Raw genomic sequence first — 13,006 nt, forward strand, 5'->3', positions numbered from 1 at the left:
TCAGAATCAAAAATCAACTGTTGAAAAGCATTTTTTAAAGGAATACTGGGCAGAATATTCTAAAAAATGTTCCCACTCCCCCATTAGTTAATTTATTATTCAGGATTTATTCAGGATTATGTAGCAAAAGATAAGAATCCTTATGAAGATAACTTTTATGCAGTCAGGAACAAAATCAGAAGCAGCAGCAGGTACATGGGAAACACACATTTTTCAATTTATACTTTCTCATGGTTCTCTTGGAAATCCTCTGGAACTGCTTAAAAGACTGAAGAATTTCCTCTCCTAGAAACTCACACTGTTGAAGCTCAGCATGTCTTTGGGCCAGTAACTTCATGGACTTATCAGTCACTGTTTCCATGAGGTCATCTACCTATGACAGATGGATACAAAGAAATGAAGCCATGTTTCGGAAAGCCTTGTCAAAACCAAAGGATCAGTTGCCTTTTCTGAGAGATGAGTTCAGGAATTGGTGGACATTTTGCAAGTCCCAAAGTATTATTCTAATTCAAGTCATAGCAACAGAGCTTGAAAACATATTTACCACACAGCGGTAAATATAATCTCATTTTGTAAAAGAAGCCTCTGTGTATGCCTTCATTTTAATTGAATTCACTTAATATTTATTAGGCATACACCATCATCCTTGGTGCCCTTAGCGATCCTTTAGTTACTCTCAAAATGCCCCCCACTAACCTTATTTCCTAATGGGAATCATTAATTTCGTCCCACATCTGTGCTGTCTTGCAAGACTGCATTCAGTTAAACCTGGCCTGCTGCTTCTGAAATACAAAAGTTAAAAGCCTTTGTCCACTACCTGCATTTGAAGCTTTCCTACTGTCAAATCTGATTTTCGGAGGATATTTTCCATGCCATGTTTCTTTTTTTTTAAGTGCTGGGAGGTATGGTCTCTTTTTTGAGGAATACGGAACCTATCATAAAAATGCAAAAACACACCAGATTAGAAAGTACCCACATGAATTCTGTGACAATGCTTAAATAAGAATTCTCACCCTTTGGGTAGTCTCTTATAAAGTGAACATTTGCTACATAACAATGTTGAGTTGGTGACCGTATTCATATTATTCTCCATGCCCCATGTATCTCCTTTGTGCCCAGAGCTCTATTTGAAGAGATCTATAGGGTGCAGAGAAATGAGATTGTCTGGTTTTGAAAGAATATACAGTGTCAGGGAAAAAGCAGGTCATTCGTAAAGGGAAGGAGAAGAAATTGTCTCTGCAGCTGCTGAGCACAGTGAGTGGGGCCGTTGTGGACCAGTGCCCCAGAAAGCTCATTATCACTGGATCCAGTTGTTAATATGGTCTTTTTCATTTTTATTTTTTTGTGAGTTGCCTTGTTTTCATGGCAGATATGTCTGTAAACATAAAAAGAAAGCTCTGTGTTCTTTTTGTCACACACCTGATACTTTTCCTCTCATCCTCAGTGTGCTGTTATAGGTATCTGTCCTAAAAGCATTGTTATTGGAAATCATTCCTAGGTCATAGCTCCTGGCCATTGTGTCCTTTTTGTTGTTACTAGGTTCATTCTTTCTTCCCCTTCTTCTTAAGTAGCATTAAGACTATTTATTGTGAGACCTACTTAGAGTAGGATATGAGACACCATTTGGGTCCTACCCTTTGCCTGTTGAGAGAGTTGACAAATGAATCTGCTGAACCACCACTCTGCCCTGCCAGCGTGCCCAGGCTCAAATGTCACTTGCAGAACCATCTCTAATTCATTTATAGTTGGACTCCTCTCTTTTCTCTCTCATAAAACTCAGTAATTTTTCCTACTAAGCACCTACCATACTAAGTTATTTCTCAGTTTGTTGAATACCACTAATATAAAGTTAAATGCCTAGAGGGGCCAGGCAGGTTTTGTAAAGCAGCCAACTGGTGCTGGTGTGAACTGGAGAGAATGTACCTCAAGCAAAGTGGGCAGCCTCTGTGTAGCCGTGAGGAATTGGGGGCTTAGCATTCCAAATCTTCCTATTTTTTAAAAGCTAAAGATACAGATTTTTATTTGAAATAATTCTAATTTTTAAATGTGGGAATGTAATTAAAACATATTTTTGAGAACATTCTGAGACCTAAACAAAACCCTTCTATAGCCAGTTGACATTTGATTTAATGTTTTTGATTAACAGAAATTCTTAATTTTAATACAGCCAAATGTAGCCATCTTTTCCTGTACGGTCTATACTGTCTGTGTTCTAGGAAGTCTTTCTCTATAGTGAAGTCATGAAGATATTCTTATTGTCCTTAAGTTTACTTTTCCCATATAGATCTATAACCCAACAGGAATTAAGCTTAATATATGATGTGAGATAGGGATCATATTTTATCTTTTCCCCATATGGATGTCCACTTGTCCCAGTGCTACTTATTCCAAAGGTTATTCTTCCCTCACTATTCTGCAGTGCCATGGTTTAATGTCTATTTCCTCTATTAAACTATAAATTCCACAAAACAGGACCATGTCCATTGGATCACCTTTGTAGCCCCAGACCTAGAAATTGCCCAGAAGATAATAGGAATACAATAAACAAGAATCTAACACAGAAGCAAAATTTAAAATTTAAAACTGTACTCTGACAGTGATGCCTTAGGCAGTGCTGTTTAATAGAACTTACTGTGAAAAAGGAAATATTCTTTTTCTGTGCTGTCCAATACAACAATCACTAGCCATATGTGGTAGCTAGTGCAATGAAAAAAACTGAACTTTTAATTTTATTTAATTTTAATTAAATAGTCCCTTGTAGCTTTTGGCTACCATATTCGATGGTACAATTAGTACTTAGCATAGTAATTAAGAGTACAGACTCTAGAGTCAGGTCTTCCTGGGTTTGAAGCCTGGCCCTGCCACTTCTGGGCAAATTAGTTAACTTCTCAATGCCATCTCTAAAATAAGAACAGCATTGCTACCTACCTTATAGGGCAGTTGTAAGGATTATCTGATAAATCGATATTTTTAATAATTATAATTGAACATTTTTTCAATTACACTTGCCATTTAAAATTATATTAGTTTTAGGTGTATGATAAGTTAATATTTTTAAAGCACTTACAACAGGGCCTAGAACGTAGTTGGCTTTAAGTAAATGTTTGTTATATTTAAAATAATAATAATAATAGTTCAGGCCTCCACTGTAGCTCAGATCATATTGGAAACTGAACAGTTTGAGCTCAGACTAGAGGAATCAGACCTGGTAAGCCTGCTTTCTGTCCCCTAAATTCTTGGAGCTGATTTTAAAGGCTTTCTCATGGGAGAACTTGTGTTAGGAGAGAACATGGCTTTTACAACATCCTTAAACATTGAGTATATATGTCATTAGAGGTGAGTATGTTTTAGCATTTTACCTTCTGCAGTCCTGAAGGAAGGGATGTCACAGATAAACGCTTGGTGGTTCTCCTGGCCCGGAGGAGTATATTTCCTTGGATTATCTCCTCTGTTTCTGCTTCTACAACATCAAGTTGTATAGACGCTTAAAGTGAGAGAGGGGAGGAAAAGGAACCTATAATGATTACAGTGATAAACATATTTTTTGTAATAGGAATTGTTCTGAAAAGGCAGCATCCTATTCTGCCTCAGTAGCTTTTCTCCTTGGGATTAAAAAAAGAAGAAGAAGAAAAAGATTTACTTTTCTGTATCTTATACTTTCTCTTGCACACATTTGCCTCTTCTTGGGGTTGTGGTCTCAGTGGTCACCAACCAGTATTGGCAAGATGGTTACCTCCTTGTCTTTGAGATTTCAGTTTTGCCCTCTGTTGCTTTTCTCTTTAACTGCTGTGTAATTTAAAAAAAAAAAAAAAAAAAAAAAAGCAACTCTCTAACGTGTAAGATGATCCCTTGAATATTTGCCATTGGTTGAAGCAAAGTTTAAATCTACCCTTCAACAATGTGGCTCATGGCTCAGGAATTCGTATGCCAACTTAATAGTTTTTCCCATATTCCAAGAACCATGTGAATTCTAGACTCTTTAATATTTTTCTTTATATCATTCAATTCCTAACACAATAAACATATTTATAAATAAAACCTTAAAATGCTATCATAAATCAAAAACTAGTATAAATAGACATTAAAATTACCATGGTAAAAACAAAATCATATTATTGCCTTCAGAAAGCACTAAACTTGAGGTTACTCTGCTTTTTATTTTTTTATTTTTTTTTTTTTGAGAAAATGCAAGAAATTAGATTTTTCATTGATATAGTCAAAGGGATCGACAGGGACATTGAGGAAAAAGTGTTTGCAGTTTGCTGTTTCAGTGTTTTCACATGGTGAGCAGCACCGAAAATCATCTTGTCTTGCTTGAAGTCTGTTGATAAGGACTTCTCTGGGAATGGGGTATACACTTTCATCCTTTGAGCTAATATCATCCTTTGCCTCAATTAAAGAGCATATTTGTTGTTCCTCGTGGATCTACTCCTGCCCTCCTCCAAACCAGTCTCCACTCTGCAGCCTGAGATACATTTTAAAGATGCAAATCAGAATTTATATAAATCCCCAGCTTGCAAGTATTCGATGGATCTCATCACCCTTAGGAAAAGTTAAAAATTCTTAACAGGACTTTCAACACCCTTGCTACCTCAATCTTGGCTAGATTACTTTCATTTCTTAATTATACCTGGTGCTCTCTTGATACTGAGACTTGAATATGCTATACCCTTTTCCTGGGAAACTGTCCTTCCCCCATTCTTTCCTTATTTGACTCTAGCTGTTCTTCAGATCTCAACCGAGTCTTCCCTTCCTCAGGAAGGCCTTTCTGGAGACCCCTCCCCTAAAGTTAGCATGTATGATGTGTTTCCCTAATAGCTCCCTGTACTTCTACTTTGCATCAGATGTAATCGACTGTATAATGTTGGAATGTTTCTCTATACTGGAACTCTGTGGGGGCAGGGACCATGTCTGTTCTATCTGCTACTCTATCGCTAATAATGTAGCTGACATATAATAAGTATTTAGCAAATATTTGCTGAAAAGTGTTATGAGAGTCAGCAGGGAAGAGCAACTGTGGGCCACAGCTGAGACAGGGTCATAATACTTGAGTTGCAGCCTGAAGCATGGGCGTGTTTTCTGAAGAAATCTTAGTCTAGAGATTTGTTATTTCCACTAAGAAGAAAATAAGCCAATGTACAGAGATGAGGAGAAGGAATTTGGTTCTCCTTTTCCTGTTGGACTCTCCAACTCCAGCTCCATCAGTATAGAAATAGGCAGGTCAATCCGTACCAGGATTGCTCGATGCTTGGACGCTTGTATTAGTGACTGCTTTTTCAAGAAGACAGAGTTTGTTTGAAAGGGTGTTCACTCAGTTGGAAGCCATCAGTTTTTTGTTTTTGTTTTTGTTTTTCTAGAAAAAAGTACCCACCAGATTTGCAGCCTTACCACTGTGTGAAATGTGAGTTTATGTGTAGATTCTCTACATATACATAAGGAATCTCTACATGCCAATGCTGTACTATAAAGAATGTTAAAAAGCTACAGAGGCCACTTAGGACAGTGAAGCTATTCCGTAATGGTAGGTACATGATGGGTTTTTCAAACCCATACTGCAAGGCAAAAAACGAACCCTGATGTAAACTGTGGACTTTAATTAACAATAATATATCAATATTGGCTCATCAGTTATGAGGCTGGGGTAAGGAGAGGGGGTATATGGAAACTAAGTCTGTGTTTCTGCTCAATTTTTCCAGTAAAGCTAAAACTGCTCTAAAATAATAAGGTCTATTAATTTTAGAAAGCTGCAGAGGAGAATGCAAATATTAGTGGTATTATTAGTCATCAGTCACAGGACGCCCCCCCACCCCAAAACAGTATTGCTACATGGCAAAAAAGACTTAAAGTTAACAATTTCAAATGTTGATTCTTCCATGAGATACATGGGAAGTAGATATAATAAAATAGAATGTCCTTTATGACTTACTAATCATAAATTTTATTCATAGAATTCTTACCACACCCTGTATAGTTGGAAGTAACCATTTGAGAGGCTACATCACTACTTTCTCCAGAAACAAAACAAAACAAAAAAACATTTTAATTTGATTTTCTAAAATATGTATATATACTATTATATGCTTATGAATGCATATATTTAAATTAAAAGGGCTTTAAACTGATTAAACCACTGATCAGTTGGACTGGGAGTTACCTTACCAGCAATCTAATTCAGAACTTTTCAAAATGTATGTACATACTGGTTTCCTTAGGGATCTTCCTAAAATACAGGTTCTGGCTCAGTAGATCTGTGTGGAGCCTGAGAGTCTGCATTTCAGACAAACTCCCAGGAGATGCCATACTTTGGGTAGAAATAAAATCCATTCTAATTTCATTAGTCCTGTTGGCGTTGAGGCTTAACAATACGTTGCCTTTGATTACCATGCTCCGAGAGCTTTCCCATTCTTGGTTTGATAAACAGCTTGGGCGATGGAAGCTTCTTGAGGACTCTAGGAAGAAGGCTCTTTGTGTTTGAAAGGCTGGTTTCCTTATAGGTAGGGAAGCCCGCTCCACTGACACTTGCTGGTTTGCTTCTGTACTTGTATGGCAACGTCTTCCCCAAAACAGTCTTCACTTTCTTCATCACACTTTTTTTTTTTTATTTTGCTGGCTTTCACAAAATTCCATGTCACTATCACTGGAGTATTCCTCTTTTGGGACCAATACATTTTGTTTTACTAAGTTGGTAGACACAGCTCTATGCCATCTAAACAAAATAAAAATAATTTGTGTTAAGGAAACCGAAAAGTTAATAATAATTGAAATAATTAAAATCAAAAAGAGAAAAGTGAACAAATTATACAATTCCAAAAAATGAAATTAAAGACAGAGAATCAAATCACAGAAAAATAAAGCCAAAGTAACTACTTGGTGTTTTGTCACCAAACTGTACTAAGCACATTCTGGTCACTATCTCATTTAATTCTTATAGCAGGTAGATTATATTATCTTCATATTATTAATGTATAATTTGAGACATAGAGAGGTTAAATTAGTTGACCAAACATAGAATGCAGATTTTAATCCCAGTCTGTGACTGTTAGAATATATAACCTCATATTGGCAAATTGGTGATTTTGTTTCAATGGTAGTTTGAGATATTTCTTGCTGGATTTGATGGTTCTAAGGCTATCACAATGAGAAATGAGTCTGCTAGCATAGTCAGTAAAGATATAGTCTCCAAGGTCCCATAAATGCTGCATATACACAGAACACTCTTTTAGAGAGAATAAGTCTAAGCACCTAGTTCAAAAATTCAAAATAGTCATATACCATCTTCATTATTTTAGTAATAAAAATAGATAAAACAGATAAAATTTTTAATAGCTTTCTATGTGCTAAATATTCTGCTTTTTAATGTATATTATATAATTTAACTTTCATGCTATCTTCCCTATTTTAAAGATAAATTAAAACTTGGAAAGATTAAATAACTTATGCCCAGACAATCTGATCCTAAAGTCTGTATTGTTATTCTCTGTGCTAGAGTAAACATCACTCATTCCATAACAACATTGTTTACCTAATATTCTTCCTAAATTAATTTTTTTGTTAGTCTCATCCAAAGCAATAATATCCCTAAATTCCAGGGGTTTTAAAAAATTAAACTTTTTATTTCAAGGTAATTGTAGTTTCATATACAGTTGTGAGAAATAATGCAGAGAGATTCTCTGTGTACTCTTTATCTGGTTTTCCTTGATGTAACCTCCTGCAAAACCATAATATGTTATTACAACCAGGATATTGACATTAATACTGTCAAGATACAGAACATGTTCATCACAACAATGATCCTTTGTGATTTATAGCCACACCTAGTTCCTACTCACCTCACATTTTCCTTAACACCTGGTAACCACCAAGCTGTCCTCCATCTGTATAACTTATGTCCTTTTAAGAATGTTATATAAATGGAATCATACAATGTATAACATTTTGAAATTTACTTTCTTCACTCGGCATAATTCCATAGAGATTCATCCACGTCGTTGTGTGTGTCAGTAGTTTGTTCCCTTTCATTTCTGAGTAATATTTCATGATGTAGATGTACCATATTTTGTCTAACCATTCACTCATTGGAAGAAATTTGGGGCTATTATAAATCTGCTATAAACATTTGTGTATAGGTATTTATATAAACATAAATCTTCATTTCTTTGAGTGAAAACCCAGGTTCTATATTACATGTATTATACATGTAATATGTATTTCAAATATAGATGTAAATAAATTCATAACCATTAACGAAAAGTTCTGCATATGCTATGTAAAATGTCTCAAGTACCACCATTAGCACCTATACCATCCTCCAGGAAAACACTTTTCTAAACTGGGCATAAATTATTCATCTTCTCTGTAGTTACGCATGGGGAATAGTTCAGTAAGATTCCAGGCACTGGAGTTAAATGGTCTTGGTTCAACCCAGCACCACACTTCCTAGCTGTGTGATCTTGGGCACATTGTCTAACATCTATAAGCTTCAGTTTTCATATCTGCTAATAAGTATACCATTCTCAAAAATGTACAGAGAAAATTAAATAACATGAGCTTGGAATCTAATAAAACATTCAATAAATGATAGCTTTTATTATCACGTGGATTAGGTCTGTGTGGGAAAAATGGAAGAGGCAAGGAGGCAGCACAAGCTAGAAATCAAAAGAAGGGAGACCTTTAGGGCTAGCAGTCTCCCTTTTGGGACCAAAGACATAGAGTTCTACTGGTTGAACAAAACACAACTTCTACAGGTACTATTCGTAATTAGCCATTTTAGTTGTATATAGTTACCATAATAAAATGGCAGTAAAGTGTCCAGAATTTCATTTTCTAAGTTGCCCAAAGGTCATTTATGGGCTAGAATTAATATCCCATAGACACCTCTGAGAATCTTTTAATAAAGCCATCACTTTCTACTACCTTAAACACACACACACACACACATACACACACGTGCACGCATGCACATGCTCATTTAGGAGGTTCGAGAACCCCAAAGGCAACCCTTCAGGTAAAAGGCCAGCTCTAAGCAGTCTCTGAATCTAGAATGTTTTATATTCTCATCCCCACATCCCATCTCCAATCTATACCAATTAACAGGCGATTTTGCTTCAGAGCCTAGGAACAGAACTGTAGCAATTTCTGTTATGAAAAGAACTCAAGTTTTTAAATTTCTTGGTTGGTAGTGAATTTATTTGGTTATATTGCTTTAACTTTTAACCCCTATTTCTTATTGAAAGTGGAAGTCTGCAAATTTTTATTTTGTCCATTAAAGTTCAAAAGTTTGGTCTTTGATGCTTCAGGCCTCATGAAAATATCTCAGTTCTACGTGACTGAGCTATTGCTAATGAACCTGGTTAGAAAGAAGTCAAAAGAAATTAGAAAATAAATCATCTCACTGACTTTACAAATTAAAATGTATTATATGTTTAGAATATTTCATACCTGTGTTTATGGTTTTCCCACTGGCAAGAATTATTAGTTATAATACAGTTTTAAAGTTATATTAATGAGTATGCACATAGGTGAAATACAATCAGTACCTATTTCAGCAGCCAAAATTTCTGGGAAAAGAAACAAAAGCATTGATCATGAACTCATCTGGAAAGATGTAATACTGAATTTCCATTATAGTATCTGCATGGGATGTGCAATGTTTAAAATTCTGAGATACCGAAATTAGTATCAGAGCTTTTTATTTTGGTGTTGTATGCCGCATTAGAACTCAAATTCAGGTGGAAGGGAAAGGTTTTCCTTATTATATTTAAGATTTTTTCTGATCATGAAATGAGGCTTCTCTTGTAGCACTAGGCTTCTTGATCCAATATATAAATGTGGTGCCCTCTCGCTCTAACCCATACATAGCCTTCATTTCTAAATGCAATGCTTAAAAAGAGATGCTACATTTTCTAACATCACAGTTAATATTATTTAATGCAAAATCCAAAGAATCCCACTCAATGGACAAGAAAATATGTCCCAATTACCTACCTTTCAATCCCTTTCCTTTTGAATGAGCCATTTTTCCTTCTGAGTTGCTGAAACCTTCGATATGGCCAACTCTTCCTTAAGCCACTTTAAAGGGCTCTTGTAGATATAGTTGAGGGTGGTCCATTGCTGTCACCTTCACCTGTAGTAACTATTTGGATTTCTTTAGTTCTTGAGCTCGCAAACTTTGAAACACAATTATCCAGTGACTGAGGCACTTTTAACTTCTGGGCCCTTTAGGATAGAGTATCTAGGAAATATTTGGAATTTCTTTTTTATTCCCTTCCAGGTGTTGGAGACATGATTTGTGGCACTGGCCCTGTTTACCACTTCACACAAGTCACCCATAATGCATTTGGCAGAGTGGTGGGAAATTCCCTTTCACTTTGTGGAATATGTGTTGTAGATTCCTGGGCAAGGCAACTGCAGAAAAGGTGACTGGATTATCTAACCACCGCCACATTTGGGTTGGTAATAAAATATTTATATACTAATTGATTATCACATTCAGATATGCATGCTGAATTCCAAAGAGGAAGGAACCTAGAGCAATATACCAGTGATTCCAGCTTTTATTAGTTCTCACAACTAGAGTTGATGATACTCTCTGTCCTGGACCCAAACATGAAAAAAACAGTCGTTATTTGGCCCAAGGGCTGTTTTATCATATCTTGCAATTCTGTAGTGGTCTCTCAAAGCGCAGGGCTGGAAACAGTCGAGAGGCTGCGTACCTGATCCACCCTTCTCTTCTAACATTTCCCCGTTCATTTCATAGAAAAGAGCAAGTTCTGGTTAGATTGAAACTTCCTACCACAAGGTGGCAGCAGACACTAAGATTTATTCCCATCATGCTGGTGCTTTTCTGGAGTTTTTCAGTGCGAAATAACTGAATGATAAGAAAAACTCTAGAAAATTGTTGAGAGATACAATAATTACTCTGCTTTAAGTGTTTGTACTTCTCATTAATCTGGAGACTGCTTCTCAAACTTTTATATGCACACAAATTACCTGGGGGTCTCATTAAAATGGAGATTTCCATACAGTAGGTCTGGAGTGGAATCCAAGAATTTGCATTTCTAAACCAGCTCCCAGGTGTTGCTAATAATGCTGATCCACAGACCACACTTTGAGTAGCAAGGGTTTTGTATGTTCCAGTAGGGGTGGGGTGGGGGGGAGAGTTTTAAAATGGTCAAGAATGAAATATACAACATTGAGGCGTTAAGAGAGTGGTTTTGGGAATTACACCTGGATTCCTGTTCCAGCTCAGCTTTGTTGCCTTCATCAGTTTATTTAACCTATCTGTGCTTGTTTTCTCATCTATAAAATAGGGATATTAATAGCACCCAAGCCATAGCAGAGTGGGTGCAGGTGGTCCTTTGGGGACCACTGAAATACAGCATACCTGATGTACTTTAGCCAAAAGGATGTGTCTTTCTACCTGGTCTGTTTTAAATCAGCTGTTGGAATTCCCGAAGCACAATAAATAATAGGTGTTCGAATGAATTAATAAACGAGCGAACGTTTTCTTTAACCACAGCCCACTTGTTTTCATTTGATTTTTGGAATAGCTGTCTTAATTCTGTTGTATTTTGTCAAATATCTGAATGCATGAGGTTAATTCTATATCAGGAAAAGAGCTATTTTGTATTTGCATATGTGTATGCCTCTATGTGTGTGTGTGTGTGTGTGTGTGTGTGTGTGTGTGTGTAACAGGATGAAACAAACACATGCTGCTTTGACTTCTGTGACAGCATGCACATGTTCTTCAAGGAGTACTGAAGGAGATGATGGAGCTTGTGAGAGTGGAACACAGGAGAAGAATAGAAAGAAGAGCGAGGGCACCAACACACATTGGCTCGAGTTAAATCTATTTCAAATTTTTAGCTCTGCCCCTTACAAGCTATGGGTCCCTGAGCAGGTAATAAAACCTGTCTGGACTTTCATTTTCTTTTTTCTTTTCTTTTCTTTTTTCTTTTCTTTTCTTTTCTTTTTTCTCTTCTCTTCTCTTCTCTTCTCTTCTCTTCTCTTCTCTTCTCTTCTCTTCTCTTTTCTTTTCTTTTCTTTTCTTTTCTTTTCTTTTCTGGCAAGGCAACCCTTGGTTGACCTCACAGATTGCAAGGACCTGGTCAGCTTACAATCCCTTGTTTTTTTATTTTTTACACCTACAGTACCTGGTCTTCCTAGGTGATCTCTCATTCAAGTACTAACCAGGCCCGACCCTGCTTAGCTTCCAAGATCAGATCAGAGCGGGCTTCTTCAAGGTAGCATAGCTATAAACTCCATTTTCTCATTTGTGAAATAGAAATAGTAACGGCTACCTTCCAGAGATGCCTTATTCATTCAGTTACTTGTCAACTATTTGAATGCCTAGTGGATGCTCATGTTACTCTGGACAGGATATTGTAGGGAACAACACACACAGTATATCTGAATTAAGATAACTTAAAATGCTGTGGGGGAGATTGATAACAAATAAGAAAACAATTTAAATTTGGCTATTGTAACTGCTGTGATGAACATTAAAAAAGGTGATAGGACAGTGAAGGACAACTTTAGATAACAGGTCAGGGCAGACAGTTCTGCCTGGTGAGTCACAGGGCTTGAGATCTGAACAAGGAAAAAGAGTCAGCCCTGTGAAGATCTGTCCATCCCAGGAAGATGAATTAGCATCCATCAAAGTCCTGTGGTAGAAGGAGTATGATACCCTAGAAAATGTATTAAATAGGCAGGGTGGCTGTAGCAAAGAGCTGGAGGGTTGTGATGAGTTGGATTGACTGATAGGCTGGGCAGACATGCTGGATCCTACAGAACAAATTAATCTTGGTTTCAATCTTCAGAGCAATAGAAAGTTATTAGGGCTTTTGAAAATTATTAAAAATTTTTAATAGTGGTAATATATGTGTGTATATATATACTATAATACAAAATTTAGCATTTTAACCTTGGTAAATACACAGGTAAGTGTCATTAAGTATATTCCCACAGTTGTGCCAATATCATCATTCATCTTCTGAATTTCTTTCAT

The 13,006-nt window shown here is 36.4% G+C and overlaps 1 protein-coding gene across 1 annotated transcript; it reads right to left on the minus strand.

Moving 5' to 3' along the window:
* Positions 1-175: 175 nt before the first annotated feature.
* Positions 176-10,108, minus strand: CUNH3orf49 (chromosome unknown C3orf49 homolog). Its single transcript, XM_036219670.1, is given in 8 exon segments — positions 176-373; positions 818-892; positions 894-932; positions 3,360-3,484; positions 6,382-6,598; positions 6,601-6,706; positions 9,985-10,045; positions 10,048-10,108. Coding segments are annotated over 8 exon segments (882 nt in total).
* Positions 10,109-13,006: the final 2,898 nt, after the last annotated feature.

The sequence above is a fragment of the Rousettus aegyptiacus genome, unplaced genomic scaffold (genome assembly GCF_014176215.1).
Source record: "Rousettus aegyptiacus isolate mRouAeg1 unplaced genomic scaffold, mRouAeg1.p scaffold_m13_p_4, whole genome shotgun sequence".
In the NCBI taxonomy this organism is placed as follows: domain Eukaryota; kingdom Metazoa; phylum Chordata; class Mammalia; order Chiroptera; family Pteropodidae; genus Rousettus; species Rousettus aegyptiacus.